The sequence below is a fragment of the Balaenoptera musculus genome, chromosome 11 (assembly GCF_009873245.2).
Source record: "Balaenoptera musculus isolate JJ_BM4_2016_0621 chromosome 11, mBalMus1.pri.v3, whole genome shotgun sequence".
Lineage (NCBI taxonomy): Eukaryota > Metazoa > Chordata > Mammalia > Artiodactyla > Balaenopteridae > Balaenoptera > Balaenoptera musculus.
The window spans coordinates 56,767,745-56,795,567 of NC_045795.1; the positions used below are offsets into that span (position 1 = coordinate 56,767,745).

A 27,823-nucleotide genomic window follows, 5' to 3' on the forward strand; every position below is an offset into this window, starting at 1 on the left:
GCTGCCAAGCGTGTAAATCAGATCAGTAACTAAACCACTTTTCAGAGGGTAACAGTAAACTTACAGAACTAACGTAGAGCAGAACGTACACTGGCAAGCATGACCCGCAACCATGACGTCAGGACCAGTCACTGTGCTGGCTGGACCGTGAGTCTGATCGCTCTGACATCTCTCACACTGTACAGATGCTCGTCCGGTGAATAAATATCTCAACTCTACACTCATTCATGTTGTCGTTAGTTAAGTACTTTTCATTTCAAATACTTAAAATAGGAAAATTCCACTTAATAAAAATGTAAAGTAATATCTGAATCAATCTTTTATCTGTAAGACAGAGATATTCTTTGAGTATTCCTTTGATAATGGGTATCTATTAGCCTTCATAAAGAATAAGTATGTATATAAGAAATTTGTACACCAGGTCTAGAGGCTAAAATGAAAACCCTCAATGCAAGGCAATATCGATGCCCTTTTAAACAGTCCCCTCGCCCCTAGAAGGCATGTTTACAACTATCACGTCTTACTTTTGTCATTTTTCTCTGTGCCAGATACTTCAAAGAAAGCTTTTTCCAGGACTGTGATGGTCTGGGCATCCATTTCGTGGGCTCTTTTCACAGGCTGTGACAATCTCAGTCTTCTGTTCTCCTCCCTGAGGGAATGATTTTCCATAGCATATTTTGCAACTCTGGGGTGGTGCTCTACCTGTCACATGGAAGAATTAGAGACTTACGTATTTACAAACATGACCTTAGTGAACAAGTCCTTCCGAAAGCCAACAGCAAACACTGTGGACACCGCAGGCACTGCGGGGGTGGGGAGCACCTCAGCTTTTACCATCAGACTGAATAAGTGCATATCCTACAACTCTGAACTCTACATTCGGGTCAGGAAACTCGAAACTTCCCTGTCTACCCCTGAAACGTTCACCCAGGCACCTGCGGTGATAAGCACAGGGTGCACATTGTGGCAGGCTCTTCCTGCAAAGGAGACGGCTTGAATTAACACACTGAAAAGAATTAGGAAACTCTACTGACCAGGGTGGAATGCCCCCAAAAGACACATTAAATGAAAAGGGCAAGGTACAGAAAAGTGTGTATGCTGTCTTCTGTGCACAAAAGGGATAAAAGTAAAAACTTCTATCAATATTAGTTGGAAAATGCAGAAAAACCTCTCAAAAGATATCCCCTCTGGTAAGAGATTATCCTTGTTTTTTAATTACTTGCCTGTGTTAACTATCCATCCTCTCAGGGAAAAGGAAAAACAACAACACTTCAAAGGGCTCAGCTGCAAAGAGACTACTGGCTCCAATAACCCCAGGTGTCCACTGGGAGGAAGTGTGCTTGGCCTGCTGGGGCTAAGTGCCACGGCAGCGACACCACCACAACCACCACCACGTCTTCCCTTCTCCCTTCAGGTTTTACTACTTTAGAAAATTGGGGGGGGGGAGGGGGGAGGGGCACATTATGCAATCATACTGTCAGTTGAATTCATTTAAAACACTTTCTCTTGCATTAAATTACAAGAATTTCCTGACCAATTTGGTGACTGATTCATACTTGCCTTGAACTTCTTTTAGTTTTACAATTACTGCGAATGTCATGTACTCACTTGTTCTCGCAGAGTTTGAATCTCATCCCTCAATTCCAACAGCAAACGATCCTGCTCCTCGGGCAGAAAACTTCCCCGGGATTCCTTGTGGAGCTTCTCCAGGCGCATTATTTGATCCTCTCGGAATTTCACGATCATTTTATTAGATTGAATAAATTTTTCTTTTTTGAGGGTGAGGTCTTCCAATTGGCTAACTTTTTCTACCAAAGACTTAAGAAATTCATAATTTGGTTAAACATAAAAAATAATTGGGCTTCCCTAAATTTTCACAAAACAAGCAATAAACACTAACTTCACATTTAATCTCAAAGGCAAAATTAGGTTTTTCAGTCTTCCTTTGTTTTATTTACTTGTGCCATTTATTTCACTCGGAAAAGCTCCTCATAGTGAAAGCCTAAAATATCTTGAATCCCCTTTTACTAATTCAGTTTCCTACCTTCTTTTCCTGTTCAGATTTCTTAAAGAATAACATTGCCTCTCGGAAATACTTCATGTAGTCAGTCTCATCTTTGTCTGTAACGGGTCCAGTAAGAAAGAAAAGGAAAGAGGAAAAATGTTTTATCTCTCAAATTTTAAGAAGAAATGAGCTAAAATAGCCTTTGATTGACTGCTCTCAATTCGTCTTAAAGAATCAGACTCTCATCACCAGATCATGAATTTCAAATTAACCCAGTCTACAAATTACCTATTCTTTGAAGAAAAGTAAGTCTCTCATATCCAATTTAGTAAACATATAAAGATTACATATGACAGAATCTTGGAAGTGGATCTAAATGAAATTTACTAGTATCTCTTTTTAGCACTTATTAGGGATGAATTACTCAAAATTATTTCTACTCCCCTTTCCCACCACATCTCACAGAAATCAGTACCTGTGGTAACTGTGTCTGGTTACAAAGTACCATGTTCCTATGTAGGTGAAATAAACAGGAACAGACACTCGTGGGAAATCTGGGTAGCCTTACTGTGTTGTTCCTGTCACTGGAGGGCTCTCATACTAATACCCATGCCTGGATTGCCTCCGGTTAGAGGACACTGCGCCCGTCGTACCTCCAGTCCGAAAGCTTTCTGGTGGTATCTGCCCTGCAGTAAGCTGGGCCAGCTGCTCTTTGAGCCTCTTCACTTCAGCTTGGAGCTGGGTCACATTTCCTTGCGTGTCTTCATTTACCACTGCCTGTTCAAGAAGTTTTTTAAAAAGCATTAAAAGAATGCTGAGCCATACAGTCTCGTGTTTATATTTGTTTGTATGATTTGGAGTGACGAAGACCAAACAAAACCGCGCTTGCATCTCACAAACAGTCCAAAGGCCTCCAAAATCAGTGCGCTGGAGTGCGGAGGGAGCTTCCTTCCCCTCTGCCTTCACACCTAGAGCCAGAGACTCTTTCTCCTCCCCTCCCCAAGCCCCCACTTAGGTCTCTGCTCTGTTGACTAGCCCTGGGCCCTGCTGGGCTGGGTCGCCTCTGGGATCAACGTATATTCATCTAACACTGCCTTCTTCCTGAGATAACCCCACCCTGTGAAGAAGAGCAAACACCTCCATGAGTGTCACCTCCCCCTGTCTTCGCTCACTAAAGAGGTGTAAGGAACTGCAGAGCTGACCTGAGCTCCACTGGCTTGGAAGAAACCACCCTCTCCAGAAAAATCCAACCCTGTATTTCCTAACAGTCTCCTGGAAGGGAGAGTTGGTTTGACAACTCCATTTCTGTTTTATTATCACACTAAATGCTCTTTTAAAGAAATGTCTTATTTGAGATGACTTCTAAGAAGTTCATAAAGTCCCACAAAACCTAGAGGGTGATAACAAGAGTCAAGAGCTGAGAACCAACCAAATCAAATACCCAATACTCCAGAGTGAGGGAGAAACCTCTGACAGCCCCAAGGTCCCCATGTTCCTGTCTGTAGCTGGGTCTGCCCACTGGGAAGGACTGTTCACCCTTAAACAAATTCCAGACATCCGAGCCACTTTCCCTTGGTAGGCTGCAGCAGAGGACTCACCATTGGCAGGGACTAGTATAAGGCTCCTGGTTTTGTCATTTCATGTGTTAAGAAGCCATTTCTAGTTGCTTCTGATTCTTATGGACAGCCTCATTAAAAGGCACTCCTATACACTGTGACATCACTGTCACATCGGTGACATCATAATTCTAATTATCCCTGCAGTTCTCAACTCTCCAAAATCTTCTAGTAAGTCCCAAGAGATAGGGTCAGGAAGCTCTAATGATTTTCCTCCTCATATTACAAATATCCCACAGGGGGTTCATAATCCAATAAAATGAATGAATAACCAGACCTATACTCTTCTGACTTACCCAAGGGAAGAGGCAACATGTACCTCTTTGCTTTTACCATGATAAGATCACTAGGGAGTCTATTTTGGGAGGTAAGAATGACCACTTTCTCCTTTGAAAGAGAGAAGAAATTAATTTGCCAGTTTACGCCCTTTGATTCTTTTGTCTAGAACCAAAGAGCCCTCCAACCTCTCCAAAGCAAGTGGGAAACTCCTTGGTCTTTCGACAGTCTGCACCAGGGGTTGGCAAAGTGCTGCTTGAACATAGCCATGCCCATATGTTTACATATCATCTACAGCTGCTTTCTCACTACAAAGGCAGAGCTGAGTAGTTGGGACAGAGACCATATGGTCCAAGAAGCCGAAATTATTTACCTCTTGGGCCCTTTACAGGAAGTTTTCTGACCACTGGTGTACACAAATATCAAGGAAACTTCTTGCATGTAAAGAAAAATGAGGAATCCTTGGAGTTATAGACAACTTGAAAGACAAAGTTTGTCAATATCATTAAACTGCGCTCATAGTGGATCCTCCTGCTCCCAACACCCAGCTCTGATAGCACAGTTTAGGTAAATAAATTTAGTCTCCAGCCCAATTACAAAGGAAAAACTTTGCCTTCCCTTGAGGGAAAAGCTAGCCAAACAATAATGACCATAAGACCTACTCTAGTCTCAAATTACATGAGCTATATAGAAGGCTAGGAAAGATAAAATAGAAACCTTGCTTAGAGTTAGGCTTTCACAACAGAGAAATACAGTAACTAAAAGCTAATGTTAATATGAGGGCAATCACAAAAGTGAGATACTGCAAGCTTAAATATTTTTCTAATTTACTTAATTATACTCAGTATTTTACCTTATTTTTAATCAGCTTGGCTCTTTGGGCAAAATTAAGCGTTGATAGGGTTTCCCCAAAACACCTAGATCCAGGATGAACATTTGCAATTATGGCTGTTTTGGCATTACCTCCAAGGGAATCCTGTTTAATGATATGAATGGTACACATTTTCAGGGGAGAAACCACAAGATGTTTTTTTTTTTTTAAATTTTTTTTAAAAAATTAATTAATTAATTAATTAATTTTTGGCTGTGTTGGGTCTTCGTTTCTGTGCAAGGGCTTTCTCTAGTTGCGGCGACTGGGGGCCACTCTTCATCACGGTGCGCGGGCCTCTCACTATCGCGGCCTCTCTTGTTGCTCCAAGCTCCAGATGCGCAGGCTCAGTAGTTGTGGCTCACGGGCCCAGTTGCTCCGCGGCATGTGGGATCTTCCCAGACCAGAGCTGGAACCCGTGTCCCCTGCATTGGCAGGCAGATTCTCAACCGCTGTGCCACCAGGGAAGCCCCACAAGATGTTTTTTAAGCAAACAAAATGTATACTATTAGCACCAAGGCTGAAAGATTATCCGACTGCCAACCATAGTGAGCATAACCAAAACAGGGGCCCAGGAACTCAATTATCTACTTTACCCGGAGTAAGAAGGTAAGTTTGGAGTCTCTGTAGCAAACGTGTCTCTGTTTTCCATTACCCACATCGACAAGTGCAGTAATCACCTGGCCCAGGCAGCTCAACGATCGGTTTATGTTACCTGCTTCCTAGGGCGTTGGGGAAAAAGAACAAAAAATTGAGGTGCACTGATGTCTTTTTAGTATTTTGAATTAAAATATACCTAGCAGGGTGGCAATTTTGAATGGAAAGGCAAGACAGGGACAATATTAAGTTAATAATAATTAACTTATTATTATTAATTAATAATTATTAATAATTAATTATTAATTAATATTAAGTTAAGGTAACTAACTTCTCAGCAAAAAGATGTCCTCAACTGTCCACTAACCTTTTCCTATTCGAGGCACACACTGCAATTTTAGTACTATTCAAATACAAACACAAAAATCATGTGAAGGAAAAAAATATCAATGTCACCTCATAATTGTAATAGTTTTAAACTGACCTATAGGTAGGGATAAAATCTAGAAGAGAAGAGAGGAAAAAAAGTTGGAGTGCATTAATAGGCGTATTTTTCAATCATTTTATGTTAAAATGTTTGCTACATTATAAGGGTATGGTAACTAATAACCCACTCCCATGTCCCACAAAGCCACCAATGAACATATTACAAGAGAACATTCAGTCTAATTCTGTAATGTAATGTATAATAAAACCTCTTTAAAAGAGTGGTTTCAGGAGAAAAGAAAAATGTTTGGGTTAAACATGTTACACTGGATTTTTACCGTAGGGAGCATATTTCGATAACTGGGTCTGCAGAAGTGGGAGAATAGGAAAAAAGGGAGGAGGAATAGAAATTATTAAGCAAGATGTGATGAGTTCGGAGTTGCCACTATCTGTTACCATTCAGAAAGGTGGTTTAGGGTCACCACCTAAGTTGAGAGCCCTGTCTGTGGAGCTGTTGAATCTCAGCGACTCTTAGCCATGTGCCTCTGGAAAATTTCCTCCAGTTTCTTCAAAATAGAAAGGATAATAGGATCACTTCCCAGAGTTGTTGGGACAGTTAAATAGCTAATATATATAAAGCATTTAGAATGGGCCCAGCATATGTCCTATTTTGAACTTATGCTATTTTTCTTTACTTCATGTCCCTATAGAAACACAAATGTGAGACAGACTGAAACTGCCTGAGAGCTCAAGCGGCTCAAATCCTCACTTTTAAGGCAAACAAGACCCTCTCCTCTACCATTTCTGACTCTTCTCTCTCCCGTCCTTATATATCCTAAACTGTAGAATCCACACACATTTTATTTTTTTTAATTAATTTTTATTGGAGTATAGTTGTTTTATAATGTAAGAACCTTTTTTTTTTTTTTTTTTGGTCCGCAGGGCATGTGGGATTTTAGTTCCCTGACCAAGGACTGAACTCGTGTCCCTTGCATTGGAAGCGTGGAATCCTAACCACTGGACCGCCAGGGAAGTCCCCACACACATTTTATTGACAGTACATATTACAATACATATATGTATACACATTAGCAATACATATTACCAAGAACTTCTGGTAATACCTTAGCCTAGAACGAGGTCCTTAACCCTTAACTCAAGAACTACTTTCCCATGCTTCCCCCAAGCAGGCCATGTCACACCCTTCTTCCTCTGACCCCTGCTACCACTCATATTATCACCCCTTTTGGCATGAATTCAAATACTCTTGCTACTGACACTCGTCATATCCCATGTATGTTTACTGTCCCTACCCCACAACAAAAATGTCTATACCTTTTGGATGAAAGCAATTTCTTAATCCTTTGTAGCCCTCAAAACACTTAGCTTGGTATTGACTTCTAGTAATAATTCACAGTCAAGAATTGAAGACCATAATTCCATTCTTACCTTCAATCTCATCCCTTCTGCATGGGTATCTTTTTGCCTTTCAGATCCTGCTAAATCCACCAGATTGAGAAGGGAGGTCCGTATGTTCACAGTTTCATGGCTTTTCTCCATCGACTCTATTGTAATTGTAAAGACTGCATGAGACCTAGAGGATTCTCTATTCATTGATGTCGATGCTACACGTCTGTTTCTCCATCCTCCAGACAACACCTAGGCAAAAGGAAAATATGTTATCACGACTTCCAAGTGGTCACAACAGCCACGAACATCAGTAGGAAATTTGCAAAGAGTGGTGAGAGACTATCTAATGAGGAATATACTCAAGTTATTTTCCTTTCCCTTTCCTTTTTTGATTCTTCTCCATGTCATGAAAGAAAACAAGCAGGAAATCAGAAGGCATAGGATCTAGAATGGGCTTTGCCATTTCTCTATTTGTATTAACTCAATGCAAATCGCAAAATCTCTCTGAACCCTCTTCTTTACCGAGACTATGAGAAAGTTAGATAAAAGAAATCTTAAATTACCTTCAAGCCCTAAGTTTTATTAGCTCTTTTGGTCTACAAAGTATTTGTTTTCCCTCCCTATTCCCTGTGGCAAGCAGATACATGAAGGTTCAGACCGCAGACTCTAGAACAGGATGAACATGAGTTCAACTCTTGGCTCCACTATCTACCAGTTGTGTGGTCTGGGGGCCAGTTGACCTTTTCAAGGCTCAGTCCCATATTTGTAATACGGGAATATGGGTACCTACCTCACAGGGCAGAACATCTCAAACTGTAATATGAATGCTAATCAGCTAGGATCTGGTTAAAATTCAGATTCTGACTCAGCAGATGTGAGGGAGAGAATGAGATCCTGCATTTCTAACAACCTCCTATGTGACACCCATAGTCTGAGAACTACATTCTTGAGTGGCATGGTCATAATATGTATTGGATAAAATGAAGAAATTAGTAGCTTACCTCAAAAAGTAGATAAAAAAATTAAATGAAATAACATATACAAAAGAAGTTAGCACAGGGCTTAGCACATACACTCAATAAATGGAGCTGTTATAACCCTCTCTATTAACCAGCCATAGCATAAAAATGAAATGGTTTATATCTTTATTTTTTTGGTTAGTAGTTCATGCTTCCGTTTCATAACACTAAATACTGTATATTAAATATTAGATAATGATACATTCATACAGCTGTAAAGAGAAAGAGAGCGAGATCCTCAAACATGGGACAAATTTCAAAATACTATTAGCTTAAAAAAGCAAGTGCAGGGCTTCCCTGGTGGTGCTGTGGTTAAGAATCCGCCTGCCAATGATGGGGACACGGGTTCGAACCCTGGTCCGGGAAGATCCCACATGCCGCGGAGCAACTAAGCATGTGCACCACAACTACTGAGCCTGTGCTCTAGAGCCCGTGAGCCACAACTACTGAGCCCATGTGCCACAACTACTGAAGCCCGCGTGCCTAGAGCCCGTGCTCCGCAACAAGAGAAGCCACTGCAATGAGGAGGCTTTGCACCTCAACAAAGAGTAGCCCCCGCTCGCCACAACTAGAGAAAGCCCGCGCACAGCAACGAAGACCCAACACAGCCAAAAATAAATAAATAAATTTATAAATTTATAAAAATAAAAATAAATAAAAATTTAAAAAAGCAAGTGCAAAAGTAGCACAATATGCTATCATTTGTACAACATAAGGTGAAAAAGCAAATACAAGTCTGCTTATTTAAATACTTGTGCAAAGGCCAAATACAAACAAAAGTCAAAAACAAAACTATTTGGTGAATACTCATGGATTCGAAGACTCAATATTGTTAAGATATTAATTCTCCCCAAATTGATCGACAGATTCAACCCAATCCCACTCAAAAATCCCAGCAGTCTTTTCTGTAGAAACTAACAAACTAAATCTGAGTATATGAAAATGCAAAGGACTAAAGAATAACCAAACTAATTGTTAAGAAATTAGAGAACTTACTCTACCTGATCTCAAGACGTACCTCTCAGCAATAACAATACAGATCTAACTCATTTTATTGTGCTTTGCAGATATTATGTTTTTTACAGATTGAAGGTTTGTGGCAACCCTGTGTCAAGCAAGGCTGACTCTCTTGTTAGGGGCTAATGTAGCTGGTGACTAAGTTGAAGCCAATGCTCATTTACCATTCTAAAATTCCTAGGGCCTTAAGAATTATGCTAAATCTCCTCTGCCTGTGCTCTATAACCGGAACAACAAAGCCTGGATGACAGCACATCTGTTTACAACATGGTTTACTGAATATTTTAAGGTCACTGTTGAGACCTATTGCTCAGAAAAAAAATTCCTTTGCAAATAGTATTGCTCATTGACAATACACCTGGTCACCCAAGAGCTCTGGAGGAGATGTACAACAAGGTTAATGTTGTTTTCATGGCTGCTAATACAACATCCATTCGGCAGCCCATGGATCAAGGAGTCATTTTGACTTTCAAATCTTATTATCGAAGAAATATACTTCATAAGACTAAAGCTGCCATGGACAGTGATTCCTCTCATGGATCTGGGGAAGGTCAACTGAAAACTTCCTAGAAAGGATTCACCACTCTAGATGCCATAAAGAACATTCACGACTCGTGGCAAGAGGTCAAAATATCAACATTAACAGGACTTTGGAAGAAGCTGACTCCAACCCTCATGGGTGATTTTGAGGGGTCCAAGACTTCAGTGGAGGAAATAACACAGATGTGGTAGGAATAGCAAGAGAAGTAGAATTAGAAGTGGAGCCTGAAGGTGTGACTGAACTGCTGCAATCTCCTGATAAAACAGATGAGAGGTTGCTTCTTATGGATGAGCAAAGAGAGTGGTTTCTTGAAATGGAATCTACTCCTGGCGAAGATGCTGTGAAGATTGTTAAAAAGACAACAGAGGATTTAGAATATTATATAAATGTGGTTGATAAAGCAGGGCAAGGTTTGAGAGAACTGACTCCAATTTTGAAAGAAGTTCCACGATGGGTAAAATGGTACCAAACAGCTGCAGAGAAATCATTCATGACAGTAAGAGTCCCCTGATGCAGCAAGCTTCATTGTTGTCTTATTTTAAGAAATTGCAACATCCACTCCAACCTTCAGCAACCACCATCCCTATCAGTCAGCAGCCATCACCACTGAGGAAAGACCTTCCAGCAGCAAAAAGATTATGATTCACTGAAGGCTCAGAGGATGGTTAGCATTTTTTAACAATAAAATATTTTTAAATTAAGGTATATACATTGTTTTTTTAGACATAATGCTATTGCACACTTAATAAACTACAGAACAGCACTTTTATATGCACTGAGAAACCACAACATTCATGTGACTCACTTTACTGCAATATTTGCTTTATTGTGGTGGTGGGGGACCAAACCTATGATATCCTCAGGTTTGCCTAATATCGAGCAACAATATCAATATCAAGACAGTTGTGTATTGGTAACTGATTCAGACACGTAGATCAATGAAACAGAATACAGTCAGATATAAACCCATACATGTACGGTCAATTGATTTTCTTTAAAGGTGCAAAGGCAACCGAATGAGAAAATTTTTTTAAACAAATGGTGCTTCATACGGGATCAAAACCAAAAAGGCAACCCAAGAGTGAACTCTCATGTCAACTATGGGCTTTGGGTGATTACGATATGTCAATGTAAGTTCATCAATTGTACCACTTTAGTGGGGAATGTTTAAAGTGGGGAAGGCTACCCATTTGGGGGAGCACAGGATATATGAGAAATCACTGTACATTCCCCTCACTTATGCTGTGAACCTAAAATTGCTCATCTTAAAAAGAAGCAAGAGGGACTTCCCTGGTGGTCCAGTGGCGAAGACTCCACGCTCCCAATGCAGGGGGCCCAGGTTCGATCCCTGGTTGGGGAACTAGATCCCACATGCTGCAACTAAGGGTTCACATGCCACAACTAAAGATCCTGCATGCTGCAACTAAGACCTGACGCAGCCAAATAAATAAATAAATATTTTTAAAAAAGAAAGGAAGAAAGGGGAAAGAGCATTGAATAAAACAGAACAAAAAACACTAAGAAAGATGGTAGAAAGATGGTAGAAAACAGTCCAACAATATCAACAATCATACTTATGTAAAGTTAGGTAAGAGGCTGTCCAAAAAAAAATTTTTTTTAAAGCAAGATATAACTACATGGTTTTTCTTGTAGAAAAACTTAAAACATTAAAACACAGAGGACTGATGGGAAAACATATACTGGGCAAATAACTAATCAAAAGAATGCTGAATGGTATGTCAATATCAGACAAAATAAATTTTTAAGGCAAAATATGTTAATAGAAAACTGTGTTAATAATAGAAAACTAGGGGCTTCCCTGGTGGCGCAGTGGATAAGAATCCGCCTGCCAATGCAGGGGACACGGGTTCAAGCCCTGGTCCGGGAAGATCCCACATGCCACAGAACAACTAAGCCCATGTGCTACAACTACTGAGCCTGCGCTCTAGAGCCCCCATGCCAAACTACTGAGCCTGTGCGCCTTGAGCCCATGCTCCACAACAAGCAAAGCCACTGCAATGAGATGCCTGCGCACCGCAACGAAGAGTAGCCCCCGCTCTCCACAACTAGAGAAAGCCTGCACAAACCAATGAAGACCCAATGCAGCCAAAAATAAAAATTAAAAAAAAACCCAGAAAACTGTGTTAATATAAATACAAAACTACGAATTCAAATCAAAGGAAGATATATTAATTCTACTACTTGCATATGCCCCTAATAAAAGTCTATCTCTATATGTATACATATATATTTTTGTATATAGACAAAAATCAAGACAAAACCAACACTTTAGTTGGAGATTAATATATCTTAAGTATTGATAGATTATACAGACAAAAAAATATTACTAAAAATATAAAACCCTATATCCAAGGATGTACATTCTTCTCAAGCACACACTTATAAAAGTTGGCCATTGTATTAATCCATAAATAATTTCTCAATAAATCTCAAAGACTAGGAATCACACAAGACCACATTCTCTGATCCCAATGCAATTAACAATCAACATGAAAAATAAATTTAAATTTCCCATAAATTGGGGAATTTAAAACCACATTTCTAAGTAAATCATGGGTCAAAAAAGAAATTATAATGGAATAATACTTAGATCTATATGACAGTTAAGATATTAAAACTTTTGTAAACTTTAAGTAATATTAAGTAAATTTATAGCATTAAATACAAAAGAAAGGCCAAAACGAGCTAAGCATCGAGCTTAAGAAGTCAGAAGAAGGACAGTAGGATAAACCCAAAGAAAATAAAAATAAAACATTAAAGAGTAAGGCCATATAAACCATCACAACTATTCAAAAAGAGAACAAAATTGTAGTTACAGCAAAGATTTTTAAAATGAGAACACTAGGAACAACTTTATACCAATATATTTGAAAACTTAGAGGAAACTGAAATTTTTCCAGGAATACGCAACCTATCAAGACTTCTGACCCAAAATGCCTGCATAGGTCTATTAAAGAATTTTTATTTGTTGTTAAAAATCTTCTTACTAAATAAATAAATAAATAAACAAATAATCAATCTAACTAAACACAAGGCCCGGATGATTTGGGGGATGAGTGCTACATGCTTTTTAAGAACAGGTCATTCTAATCACACATATTTCCAGAAAACACATAAAGGTGGTAATAAAGCAAGACAAGGAAAGTAGGAAAAAGGAGAATTACAAGTTTATCTCAATCTTAAGCCCTGATGAAAAATGATAAACAAAATACTGACAAAGCTAATCCAATATTTTATCATGTTAACATGTTAAATGAGAAAAACCCCATGATCATCTCAGTAGAGGTAGAAAGAGCATCTGACAAAATTTAACACACATCCTTGATTTTATAAGATAGTTAACAGGGTGGCTGATTATAAAAGCATTCTATTAAAAAACCTGCATTTCTATACATAACAGACAACATGTAATTTTAAAAAGAAGTTATCCCCCACCAGAGCAATAAAAAATATAAGGTATATTGGAATAAAGGTAACAAAAAAAGTTAAGACTTTTATGGTAAAAATTATTGTAATGTAAGACATTAAACTCCCAATTAAATGAAGAGACATACCATGTTCATGTATGAATTCTATTGTAAAGATGTCAATCCCTCCAAACTGGTCTCTAACTGCAATGCAATTCCAATCAAAATCTCAACATTATTTTTTGAATATGCAAATATACATACACCGGATCACAAGTAAAACCTATCTTTTACAATGAGAGTCACAGTTTAAGAAGTTTGAATAAGATTTGCTGAAGACTGAAGAATAAATTACTGAACCCTGATATATGTATATTTATTTATTTATAAATATTCACATAATGGATTACACAGCAGTGAAAAAAAGGCAACATAAATGAATTTCATACACTGTGTTGACTTCAAAAAAGTTAGAGAAGGCAAAATACATACCTCTTTTTAAAACTCAAAAACAGGCAATACTAACATTTTAAGAAATACATACATACGTGATTTAAAAGTAGAAGAAAATGATAATGACATTCAGCACAGTGCTTATGTTCAGGGAGGAACCAGGGATATGAGATAGAAAGAAGCACACGGGTAGAATGATAATATTGGTGATATTTAAGTCTAAATTGTCTAATGGGGTCCTGCAAGTTCATTTTAACATTATGCTTAGTAAGTTATATGCATGTGGCAATATTGTGTATGTATCAAATATTACATACAAAAAATTATTTAAAATCAACTGGCCAGGTTAGAATCCATAAAATGTGAATAGAGGAAGAAAAAGAAAATGTGAACAGACCAATCACAAGCAATGAAATTGAAACTGTGATTAAAAATCTTCCAACAAACAAAAGTCCAGGACCAGATGCCTTCACAAGTGAATTCTATCAAACATTTAGAGAAGAGCTAACACCCATCCTTCTCAAACTCTTCCAAAAAATTGCAGAGGAAGGAACACTCCCAAACTCATTCTATGAGGCCACCAGCACCCTTATACCAAAACCAGACAAAGATACTACAAAGAAAGAAAATTACAGACCAATATCACTGATGAATATAGATGCAAAAATCCTCAACAAAATACTAGCAAACAGAATCCAACAACACATTAAAAGGATCATACACCATGATCAAGTGGGATTTATCCCAGGGATGCAAGGATTCTTCAATATACGCAAATCAATCAATGTGATACACCATATTAACAGAAGAATAAAAACCATATGATCATCTCAATAGATGCAGAAAAAGCTTTCGACAAAATTCAACACCCATTTATGATAAAAACCCTCCAGAAAGTAGGCATAGAGGGAACTTACCTCAACATAATAAAGGCCATATATGACAAACCCACAGCAAACATCATTCTCAATGGTGAAAAACTGAAAGCATTTCCCCTAAGATCAGGAACAAGACAAGGATGTCCACTCTCGCCACTATTATTCAACATAGTTTTGGAAGTCCTAGCCACGGCAATCAGAGAAGAAAAAGAAATAAAAGGAATACAAATTGGAAAAGAAGTATAACTCTCACTGCTTGCAGATGACATGATACTATACATAGAGAATCCTAAAGATACCACCAGAAAACTACTAGAGCTAATCAATGAATTTGGTAAAGTTGCAGGATACAAAATTAATGCACAGAAATCTCTTGCATTCCTATACACTAATGATGAAAAATCTGAAAGAGAAATTAAGGAAACACTCCCATTTACCACTGTAACAAAAAGAATAAAATACCTAGGAATAAACCTACCTAGGGAGACAAAACACCTGTATGCAGAAAACTATAAAGACACTGATGAAAGAAATTAAAGATGATATAAACAGATGGAGAGATATACCATGTTTTTGGATTGGAAGAATCAATACTGTGAAAATGACTATACTACCCAAAGCAATCTACAGATTCAATGCAATCCCTACCAAATTACCAATGGTATTTTTTACAGAACTAGAACAAAAAATCTTAAAATTTGTATGGAGACACAAAAGACCCTGAATAGCCAAAGCAGTCTTGAGGGAAAAAAATGGAGCTGGAGAAATCAGACTCCCTGACTTCAGATTATACTACAAAGCTAATCAAGACAATATGGTACTGGCACAAAAACAGAAATACAGATCAATGGAACAAGATAGAAAGCCCAGAGATAAACCCACACACCTATGGTCAACTAATCTATGGCAAAGGAGGCAAGGATATACAATGGAGAAAAGACAGTCTCTTCAATAAGTGGTGCTGGGAAAACTGGACAGCTACATGTAAAAGAATGAAATTAGAACACTCCCTAACACCATACATAAAAATAAACTCAAAATGGATTAGAGACCTAAATGTAAGACTGGACACTATAAAACTCTTAGAGGAAAATATAGGAAGAACACTCTTTGACATAAATCACAGCAAGATCTTTTTTGATCCACCTCTTAGAGTAATGGAAATAAAAACAAAAATAAACAAATGGGACCTAATGAAACTTAAAAGCTTTTGCAAAGCAAAGGAAACTACAAGTAAGACAAAAAGACAACCCTCAGAATGGGAGAAAATATTTGCAAACGAATCAATGGACAAAGGATTAATCTCCAAAATATATAAACAGCTCATGCAGCTCAATATTAAAAAAAAAACAACCCAATCCAAAAATGGGCAGAAGACCTAAATAGACATTTCTCCAAAGAAGACATACAGATGGCCAAGAAGTACATGAAAACCTGCTCAACATCACTAATTATTAGAGAAATGCAAATCAAAACTACAATGAGGTATCACCTCACACCAGATAGAATGGGCATCATCAGAAACTCTACAAACAGCAAATGCTGGAGAGGGTGTGGAGAAAAGGGAACCCTCTTGCACTGTTGGTAGGAATGTAAATTGATACAGCCACTATGGAGAACAGTATGGAGGTTCCTTAAAAAACTAAAAATAGAATTACCATATGAGCCAGCAATCCCACTACTGGGCATATACCCTGAGAAAACCATAGTTCAAAAAGACACATGCACCCCAATGTTCATTGCAGCACTATTTACCAGGACATGGAAGCAACCTAAATGCCCATCGACAGACAAACAGATAAAAAAGATGTGACACATGTATACAATGGAATATTACTCAGCCATAAAAAGGAATGAAATTGGGTCATTTGTAGAGACATGGATCGATCTAGAGACTGTCATACAGAGTGAAGTAAGTGAGAAAGAGAAAAACAAATAGCGTATATTAATGCATATATGTGGAACCTAGAAAAATGGTACAGATGAACCAGTTTGCAGGGCAGAAATAGAGACACAAATGCAGAGAACAAATGTATGGACATCAAGGTGGGGGAAGTGGCGGGGTGCATTTGTGTGTGTGGTGGTGGGATGAATTGGGAGATTGGGATTGACATATATACACTAATATGTATAAAATGGATAACTAATAAGAACCTGCTGGATAAAAAAATAAATTCAAAAAAATTCAAAAATTCAAAAAAAAAATGTGAATAGAATATTTTGCAAATTCCTGTCAAAAGGTTTGTTTGTCCTGAGCTGAATGGCCAAAAGAGGTTGCCTTTTGACACCTAACAAGTAATAAACAAGGGTAGAAAATAGAGAGAACAGCCAGCTGGTTTGAAGGGCAGAGATCCCAGGAGCTCTTCAAAAGGGCAGCTCCGGGCTTCCCTGGTGGTGCAGTGGTTAAGAATCTGCCTGCCAATGCAGGGGACACAAGTTTGAGTCCTGGTCCGGGAAGATCCCACATGCCACGGAGCAGCTAAGCCCATGCGCCACAGCTACTGAGCCCGCATGCCACAACTATTGAGCCTGCGTGCCCCAACTACTGAGCCAGTGTGCCACAACTACTGAAGCCCGCGCGCCTAGAGCCCATACTCCGCAACAAGAGAAGCCACCGCAATGAGAAGCCCGCACACCGCAACAAAGAGTAGCCCCACTCGCCACAGCTAGAGAAACCCAGCACGCAGCAACGAAAACCCAACACAGCCAAAATTAAATAAATAAATAAATGTATTAAATAAATAAATAATAATAAAATAAAACTGTAACTCTATATCCTTTAAAAAAAACCCAAAAAACAAAAGGGCAGCTCCCAGGAAGAACAACTAAAGGGATATGGTCACTAACAAACTGTCCTCCAGTGACATATAAGGTGGTTTTTAAGAGTCTATGACTGGAATGAACAACACCAAAATAACACAAAATCAAGGGGTCAAACTTCTATTTTAACGAAGGGGAAATTTATAAAACAGTGTCATATCCTTCTTTCATTTCTTCTCATGAACATTCTGGTTATGGCTTTACAAAACATTTTTAGTAACTCAACTCTTTCTTTTTTCTTTTTTTTTTTTTTAAATTAATTAATTAATTAATTTATGGCTGTGTTGGGTCTTCGTTTCTGTGCTAGGGCTTTCTCTAGTTGTGGCAAGCGGGGGTCAATCTTCATCGCGGTGCGCGGGCCTCTCACTATCGCGGCCTCTCTTGTTGCAGAGCACAGGCTCCAGACGCGCAGGCTCAGTAATTGTGGCTCACGGGCCCAGTTGCTTTGCGGCACGTGGGATCCTCCCAGACCAGGGCTCGAACCCGTGTCCCCTGCATTGGCAGGCAGACTCTCAACCACTGCGCCACCAGGGAAGCCCAACTCTGTCTTTTTTTTGAGATCAAGGTGCTTGTCACAGCATGCTATGTTGCCTACAAATCAAATTGCTCAAGGCAGGGTACCTGATAGGCTTCAGCAGCTGAGGTCACCACCTGCTCCACAGCACCAACAACGAAGACTCCCTTCTTAATATGCTCCCTTAAGTACAGTCCAGCTGATGCAGAGTCCAGGAGGTCATAGATCTGCTCGTTGTAGATTTCAATAAAGGAACACTTACAAAGAAAACTCTTTCCAGCTCCAGTCTGTAAAAGAGAAGCCTGGTTTAGCTATATTCTTTTCATGAGTTCATCCCTACCTTTCATGAGCATTCATCTTTCACTCACTTCACAACATATAAATTTCCTACAACATTATCCTTTACACAATACAGGACACTTAAAAGTCAGTTTTAAAATGTAGATTACTAGTTTCAGCACATCAGTACATTTTAAAGCAGCATCGAACTGTGGTCCCAGGAGCCCTAAAGTTTCCAACAGTGCCTCAGAACAAAGACAGGGAGGTGGGACTTGAGCATTCCAAATAGGCAATTCCATTTTTTGTTTGAGGTATAATTGATATACAGCATTATACTAGTTTCAGGCGTATAACATAATGATTTGATATTTGTATATATTGCAAAATGATCACAATAAGTCTAGTTAACATCCAGTGTCATACATAGTTATATAATTTTTTTCCCTTGTGATGAAAATAGCAATTCCATTTTCACCTGTTTTACATATAAATCAAGTGTTATATTCCTCAAACGACTGAAAATAATGTATTTTAAAAGTCTCTCTTTAAAAAAATAAACAAATAAAAGTTTTCTTTAAAAAGCCTCGCTATAGGATTTTTAACCACAGAAGTGCACGTCACTAAACTTACTTCACTGGCACATAATATGTGTGTCTAACTGCAATGGTCAGGCATAGTTTCTGCAAAGGAGTAAGTGGTAAACCAATGCTATATATCAGACTCCTTGGCACATAGGTAATAGAACATAAAACACTAATGGCTCTTAAGCCTGGAATTCCCTAAGCTAAACACGCACAACCAACAGAATGACCCAATCTGGGAGCCAATGGAAAACGGAAGGCCACATTGCTAGGACGATGGAGCCACACCACGTGTGAAGCAAGGAGATCATGGTCAGGTGGTAGCAGGTGCTGCAAAGGAGGCAGAGATGGGCCCATTACTAGTGGCTGTCATGAAGATGTAGGGAGAGCTGCAGTCAACTGTGAGCCTAGGCGCAGGTAGGTGACAGAGCTTAATGAATTTGTTTTCCTCAGTTAAGATTTTCTTTACACTTTCTCTCTTGTAAAATCTGAGAGCCTAAGAAGCACTACATTCTTCTTTCTTTCAATGTGGGCTCATGGATGATGCATGTATTATAGACTAAAAACTTTTAGAAAATAAAAAACTCAGAATCCTTCATTTTATCTTAAGAACTGAAAGATTTTTTTTATGACTCTAGCCTATCCACACTGTAGACTACCCGTGATGCCCCTCCATGTATCATGAGCTGATTATTAGTAGTTAGCTACTCAGAACTAGGTATTTCATAGAATCGCTTTATTTTTACAGTAAGTTTTACCTTCTCTTTTTCACGTTCAATTAAGGAAAACAAATATTCAAAACTTCGTGGAATTACTCCTCTCAGGTTATGAGAAAAATTATCAGATTCAGATGGTCCTAAAGAAAAACGTAAAAAAATATATATATAGCTGTTCATTTTTATTCTGTTAACAGGAGTCTTTCAAAACAGCAACACTGAAAGGCAATTCATATAGAAAAGACAAATTGTATAATCAGTTTCTTTCAGGCCCCCAAACAAGATAAATCGTGGTCTGTAAGAGATGGCATAATAGAACCTGCCTATCAATAGGACTGAAGGGAAGGGACCACAATAGCCACTAAGCAATTTTAAAAAGTAGTTGTTGTTTGATAAATTAAAATATCCATTTCAGTCCCAAGCTTGAAATTTTTCCTTCTGCAGGTATGAAAATTAGCAGAAATAACAAATAATTGTACTTTACTGTTGCATAAGACATTCTGTCTCCTAGGCTGATCTTTATACACTGGCTGTGTGGCCACAGGCTAATTCCTTAATCTCTTGGAGTTTTCAACTATAAAATGGAAATAATAATGGTAATAACTATCTCACAGGGTATAAAAATTAGCATTAGCTAGTATTTTCTTAATTGGGCAATAAAAGCCAAGCTGATAAGAAAGATACTATAGGAATTCTTCACAAGATTTCTGTACAGACAGAAAACTGAAGAGCAATCCAATCTCTATTTTGTTAACATTGGGGAAAAGGGGAGATGTGAGTGGATATGTAAACAGCAGGATTTTTTGGATACTAATTCAAGCTATAGCTATATCTGCCAGAAAAAAAACTATAAAGCTAGAAAAGATCCAAAAGTTACTATATGTATTAGTTAAACATGCCTTAGAGGGACTTCCCTGGTGGTGTAGCGGTTAAAAATCCACTTGCCATGCAGGGGACACGGGCTCAAGCCCTGGTCCGGGAAGATCCCACATGCCAAGAAGCAACTAAGCCCGTGCGCCACAACTACTGAGCCCACGTGCCACAACTACTGAAGCCCATGCGCATAGAGCCCGTGCTCCACAACGAGAAGCCACCGAAATGAGAAGCCAGTACACTGCAATGAAGAGTCGCCCCCTGCTCGCCGCAACTAGAGAAAGCCCACGCACAGCAATGAAGACCCAACACAGCCAAAAATCAATCAATCAATAAGTAAATTTAAAAAAAAAAAAGTAAATTTACTTAAAAAATATATATATGCCTTAGAGACCAAAGGAATAACAAAATGCTGGTGTATGCAAGAAAGTTACAGAAAATAAATTTAAAAATATTATCGTCATCTCGGTGTGCTATACCTAAAATATTTTAAATGGCCCTTGTAAACTGTACCTTAAAAAAAAAAGAAAAAAAAAAGGAAACAGGGCAGAGAAATGCAAGTAAATGAACACAGAGGACAGATATTAGAATATGTGCGGATAATTTTATAACATTTTCCTGCTAAATACTATATAAAGATACTCAAAATATTCATTATAGTTACCTTATCATCTCTTGCCTAGTCTCCTGCCTTGGCTCCCAATCTTGCTTCAGCTCTAGCCCCCCCTATAGTCTCTATTCCATTCAGCTGCCTGAGTAGTCCTTTTAATTATACATCAGATCATGTAATTCTTCTTTAAAAAAACAAACAAAAAAAACCTTCCCATGACTTCACATACCCTCATGCAAAATTCCAAAATCCATGACCTGGCCTCAGGCTACAATTTCAACGTGCCCCTTATCCTGTAAAATTCCACTCTAGCCCCATGTGTCTTCTTGCTGTTTCTTGAATGCTCTTGAGCATGCTCCCAACTCAGGGCCTGTGCATTTGCAGGGATGGTCCCTCTGCCTGGAAGATTCTTCTCCCAGAGTCTTATGGTTTCTTCTCATTTCACTCAGTAATTCTCTTCAAATGTCACGCTGAGAGGCCTCTCTGACCCACCTAACTAAAACAGCACCCCCTGCTCTTTTCCATCCTCTTATTTTTCTTCATAGCACTTACTACCTCTGGCATAATTACTAGACATTTATTTGCTTTTACTTATACATCCCCCCTGAGAATATAAGCTCCATGAGAGTCTGGACATTGCCTTGTATTTGAATAGACCACCAGAGCCTTGAAGAGTGCCTGGCATATTTTAAGTACTCACTTATATGTTGTTATAACCTCATAGAAGGGAAAACCTTTCTTACTAAAACTTACAATTCAGAAACCATTAAAAAACAAAACAAAACAAAAAAACCTGAAATTCAACCACATAAAATAAAAACCGTTGGCATCAGAAAAAATTAAATAAGCCAAAAGAAAAAACCTACAGAAAAATCTGTAATCTATATCATAGACAAAGAGCTAATCTATTTTATGAAGAATCCCCACAAATGAGTAAGAAAAAGACAAGATAATTTTTAAATAAGAAAAAAGCTTGAGGGACTTCCCTGGTGTCGCAGTGGTTAAGAATCCACCTGCCAGTGCAGGGGACATGGGTTCAAGCCCTGGTCTGGGAGGATCCCATATGCTGTGGAGCAACTAAGCCCATGCGCCACAACTACTGAGCCTGTGCTCTAGAGCCCGTGAGCCACAACTACTGAGCCCACATGCCACAACTACTGAAGTCCGTGCACCTAGAGGCCGTGCTCCGCAGCAAGAAAAGCCACAGCAATGAGAGGCCTGCGCACCACAACGAACAGCAGCCTCCGCTCACTGCAACTAGAGAAAGCCTGCACACAGCAAAGAAGACCCAATGCAGCCAAATATAAATAAATAAATAAATAAATTTATTTTTAAAAAAGAGAAAAAAGCTTGAATGGGCATTTTACAGAGAGGCTATTCAAATGTCCAATAAGCATATAAAAGGTGCTTAGTAGTCAATGGACATCAAACAAGTGCAAATAAAAACACAATGAGATAGTACTATACATACTCCAGAACAACTAAAATTTTTAAAACAGACAATAACAAATGTGGACATGGATGTGGAGCACTGGGAAATTCCACGTGTACGTGTCTCCATCATGACTTTTTTTACTAAAGCTGAACATACATATATTATAACCCAGCAAGTCCACGCCCAGAAGTTTAAAGTTCAATAGATATGAACTATAAAAGACACACACAAGAAAAAAATGTCCATAACAGTACTATTCATGTGCTCTAAAACTCTCTAGAAACAGCAGAATAGAAAATGTGGAATTCCTTTAAGATGGCAGTGTGGGAAGACACAGAGTTAGCATCTCCCCACAACTAGGGCGCCTGCTGGCCGCTGGTGGGGGACTCTGACCCCAAAGAGACGCAAGGAACCACAGAGTGAACCAGTAGGACGTAGGGGGACCAAGGAGGAAGGAGAAGTGGAGGCCAGACAGGATCAGCTCCCCTGAGGCTGGGGAGATCAGGAGAGGCAGGGGAGATCAGGAGAGGCTGGGGAGATCAGGAGATGCAGGGGAGATCAGGAGAGGCTGGGGAGATCAGGAGAGGCAGGGGAGATCAGGAGAGGCAGGGGAGATCAGGAGAGGCAGGGGGGATCAGGAGAGGCTGGGGGGATCAGGAGAGGCAGGGGGGATCAGGAGAGGCTGGGGGGATCAGGAGAGGCAGGGGGGATCAGGAGAGGCAGGGGAGATCAGGAGAGGCAGGGGAGATCAGGAGAGGCAGGGGAGATCAGGAGAGGCAGGGGAGATCAGGAGAGGCAGGGGAGATCAGGAGAGGCAGGGGAGATCAGGAGAGGCAGGGGAGATCAGGAGAGGCTGGGGAGATCAGGAGAGGCTGGGGAGATCAGGAGAGGCTGGGGAGATCAGGAGATGCAGGGGAGATCAGGAGAGGCAGGGGAGATCAGGAGAGGCAGGGGAGATCAGGAGAGGCTGGGGAGATCAGGAGAGGCAGGGGAGATCAGGAGAGGCTGGGGAGATCAGGAGATGCAGGGGAGATCAGGAGAGGCAGGGGAGATCAGGAGAGGCAGGGGAGATCAGGAGAGGCAGGGGAGATCAGGAGAGGCAGGGGAGATCAGGAGATGCAGGGGAGATCAGGAGAGGCAGGGGAGATCAGGAGAGGCAGGGGAGATCAGGAGAGGCTGGGGAGATCAGGAGAGGCAGGGGAGATCAGGAGAGGCTGGGGAGATCAGGAGATGCAGGGGAGATCAGGAGAGGCAGGGGAGATCAGGAGAGGCAGGGGAGATCAGGAGAGGCTGGGGAGATCAGGAGAGGCAGGGGAGATCAGGAGAGGCAGGGGGGATCAGGAGAGGCAGGTGGGAGGGACTCTCTGGGAAGAGTGGGAGAGGAGCGGAGGGCAATCGCCTGGCACACTGGTGTTGGGGAGGCTGCTGAGCTCCTAAGCCAGTTCCCCCCCATCAAAGCCCCATCCAGGCCGCATGGGTCCTGGGGGCACAGGAGGGAGGCCGGGGAGATCAGGAGTGGCAGGTGGGAGGGGCCGTCGAGGAGGAGCAGAGGGTGTTTTCCCCACCCACTCAGGCCCAGGGAGCCTACTGAGCTCCCAGACCAGTTCCCGGCCCTCCAAGGCCCACCCCCCATTGGTCCTGGGGGTATAGGAGGGAGGACAGGGAGATCAGGATTGGCAGGTGGGAAGGGCCCTCCCAGACCCCAGACCGGAGGAGCAGGAGAGGAGAGGAAGGCGTTTGCCCTGCCCACTGAAGCCCAGGAAGCCTGCTGGGCTCCCAGGTGACGTACCCCGCCCTCTGAGACCAGGGGTGGGGGGCACGCCTGGGCCCCTTCTGTTCCTTGAGCCTAAGCCCCACCCCCCCCACAGCCTCCAGGGCCTTTTCTAGCCCTGTGGGTGCTGAGCATTGGCCCCACCCACCACCCAAACCTCACACTTGCTTAGGCCCCGCTCTCCACAGCCAAGGCCTTCCCCCCCTCCTTTTTTTTTTTCTTCTCCCTCCTCCTCTTTTTTACTATTGTGGTACTGATGTACCTTCCGGTTGTTGATTCATCTATATTTTTATTTTTACATTCTTTCTAATATATCTATTAGTTTCCTAGTCTAATTTTATTTTTTACTTTGTTATTGTTCTCTTTTTTTTACCACCCCACGTGGCTTGCGGGATCTTGATTTGCGAGCACAGGGTTGGGCGGAAGCTCCTGCGGTGGGAGCTCCGAATCTGAACCACTGGACTAACAGAGAACCTCAGACCCCAGGGAATATTCATCGGAGTGAGGTCTCACAGAGTTCCTCTCTCAGCACCAAGACCCAGCTCTACCCAAGAGCCTACAAACTCCAGTGTTGGAAGCCTCAGGCCAAACAACCAGTAAAGCAGGAACACAATCCCACTCATTAAAAAAAAAAAGAGACAGCAAAAAAATATGTCACAGATGAAGGAGCAAGGTAAAAAAAACCTACAAGACCAAATAAATGAAGAGGAAATAGGCAATCTACCTGAAAAAGAATTCAGAGTAATGATAGTAAAGATGATCCAGAATCTTGGATATAGAATGGAAGCACGGATTGAGAAAATAAAAGAAATGTTTAACAAAGATCTAGAAGAACTAAAGAACAAACAAACAGAGATGAACAACACAATAACTGAAATGAAAAATACACTAGAAGGAATCAATAACAGAATAACTGAGGCAAAAGAAGGAATAAGTGAGCTAGAAGACAAAATGGTGGAAATAACTGCCGAGGAGCAGAATAAAGAAAAAAGAATGAAAAGAACTGAAGACAATCTCAGAGACCTCTGGGATAACACTAAATGCACCAACATTCGAATTATAGGGGTCCCAGAAAAAGAAGAGAAAAAGAAAGGGTCTGAGAAAATATTTGAAGAGATTATAATGGAAAACTTCCCTAACATGGGAAAGGAAATAGTCACCCAAGTCCAGGAAGCACAGAGAGTCCCATACAGGATAAACCCTAGGAAAAACACAGCAAAACACATATTAATCAAACTAACAAAAATTAAGTTCAAAGAAAAAATATTAAAAGCAGCAAGGGAAAAACAAAAAATAACATGCAAAGGAATCCCCATAAGGTTACCAGCTGATTTTTCAGCAGAAACTCTGCAGGCCAGAAGGGAGTGGCAGGATATACTTAAAGTGATGAAAGAGAAAAACCTACAACCAAGATTACTCTACCCGGCAAGGATCTCATTCAGATTCGATGGAGAAGTCAAAAGTTTTTCAGACAAACAAAAACTAAGAGAATTCAGCACCACCAAACCAGCTTTACAACAAATGCTAAAGAAACTTCTCTAAATGGGAAACACAAGAGAAGAAAAAGATCCACAAAAACAAACCCAACTCACACACCATTGTAAAGCAATTATACTACAATAAAGATGTTAAAAACAAACAAATAAACCCAAAACAATTAAGAAAATGGTAATAGGAACATACCTATCGATAATAACCTTGAATGTAAATGGATTAAATGCCCCAACCAAAAGACACAGACTGGCTGAATGGATACAAAAACAAGACCCATATATATGCTGTCTACAAGAGAACCACTTCAGACCTAGGGACACATACAGACTGAAAGTGAAGGGATGGAAAAAGATATTCCATGCAAATGGAAATCAAAAGAAAGCTGGAATAGCAATACTCGTATCAGATCAAATAGAGTTTAAAATACTGTTACAAGAGATAAGGAGGGACACTACATAATGATCAAAGGATCAATCCAAGAAGAAGATATAACAATTAAAAATGTTTATGCACCCAGCAGAGAAGCACCTCAATACATAAGGCAAATGCTAACAACCACGAAAGGAGAAATTGACAGTAAAACAATAATAGTAGGAGACTAACACCTCACTTACACCAATGGACAGATCATCCAAACAGAAAATAAATAAGGAAACACAAGCTTTAAATGACACAATAGACTAGATAGATCTAATTGATATTTATAGAACATTCCACCCAAAAGTGGCAGAATACACTTTCTTCTCAGGTGTACATGGAACATTCTCCAGGATAGATCACACCTTGGGTCACCAATCAAGCCTTGAAAAATTTAAGAAACTGAAATCATATCAAGCATCTTTTCTGACCACAACGCTCTGAGACTGGAAATCAATTATAGGAAAAAAAGTGTAAAAAGCACTGGAGGCTAAACAGTGTGCTACTAAATAACCAAGAGATCACTGAAGAAATCAAAGAAGAAATTTAAAAATACATAGAAACAAATGACAATGAAAACACGATGACCCAAAACCTATGGGATGCAGAAAAAGCAGTTCTAAGAGGGAAGTTCATAGCAATTCAATCTCACCTCAAGAAACAAGAAAAATCTCAAATAAACAATTAACCCTACACTTAAAACAACTAGAGAAAGAAGAACAAAGAAAACCCAAAGTCAGTAGAAGGAAAGAAATCATAAAGATCAGAGCAGAAATAAGAAATAAATGAAATAGAAACGAAGAAAACAATAGCAAAGATCAATAAAAATAAAAGCTGGTTCTTTGAGAAGATAAACAAAATTGATAAATCCTTAGTCAGACTCATCAAGAAAAAAAGGGAGAGGACACAAATCAATAAAATTAGAAATGAAAAGGGGGAAATAACAACTGACACTGCAGAAATACAAAGGATGATAAGAGACTACTACAACAACCATATGCCAATAAAATGGACAACCACGAAGAAATGGACAAATTCTTGGAAAGGTACAATTTTCTAAGACTGAACCAGGAAGAATTAGAAAATATAAGCAGACCTATCACAAGTAATGAAATTGAAACCAGAATTAAAAATCTTCCAACAAACAAAAGTCCAGGACCAGATGGCTTCACAAGCAAATTCTATCAAACATTTAGAGAAGAGCTAACACCAATCCTTCTCAAACTCTTCCAAAAATTGCAGAGGGAGAAACAGTCCCAAATTCATTCTACAAAGTCACCATCATCCTGATACCAAAACCAGAAAAAGATATCACAAAAAAAGAAAATTATAGACCAATATCACTGATGAACATAGATGCAAAAATTCTCAACAAAATACTAGCAAACAGAATCCAACAGAACATTAAAAGGATCATACACCATGATCAAGTGGGATTTATCCCAGGGATGCAAGGATTCTTCAGTATACGCAAATCAATCAATGTGATACACCATATTAACAAACTGAAGAATAAAAACCATATGATCATCTCAATAGATGCAGAAAAAGCTTTCGACAAAATTCAGCAACCATTTATGACAAAAATTCTCCAGAAAATGGGCATAGAGGGAACCCACCTCATCATAATAAAGGCCATATATGACAAACCCACAGCAAGCATCATGCTCAGTGGTGAAAAACTGGAAGCATGTGCACTAAGATCAGGAATAAGACAAGGATGTCCACTCTCACCACTATTATTCAACATAGTTTTGGAAGTCCTAGCCACAGCAATGA

At 39.8% G+C, this 27,823-nt stretch overlaps 1 protein-coding gene across 1 annotated transcript in view; it reads right to left on the minus strand.

Moving 5' to 3' along the window:
- The window catches only part of KIF15 (kinesin family member 15), a 77,347-nt gene that overhangs the window by 33,164 nt on the left and 16,360 nt on the right, over positions 1-27,823 (minus strand). The window contains exons 6-14 of the mRNA XM_036870728.1: positions 19,487-19,584; positions 17,976-18,155; positions 7,238-7,447; positions 5,362-5,487; positions 4,751-4,873; positions 2,659-2,782; positions 2,045-2,121; positions 1,609-1,818; positions 525-702 (exon numbers count right to left, since the gene is read on the minus strand). Coding sequence (XP_036726623.1) covers positions 525-702; positions 1,609-1,818; positions 2,045-2,121; positions 2,659-2,782; positions 4,751-4,873; positions 5,362-5,487; positions 7,238-7,447; positions 17,976-18,155; positions 19,487-19,584 — 1,326 coding nt within the window. The remainder of the gene's footprint in view (positions 1-524; positions 703-1,608; positions 1,819-2,044; positions 2,122-2,658; positions 2,783-4,750; positions 4,874-5,361; positions 5,488-7,237; positions 7,448-17,975; positions 18,156-19,486; positions 19,585-27,823) is intronic.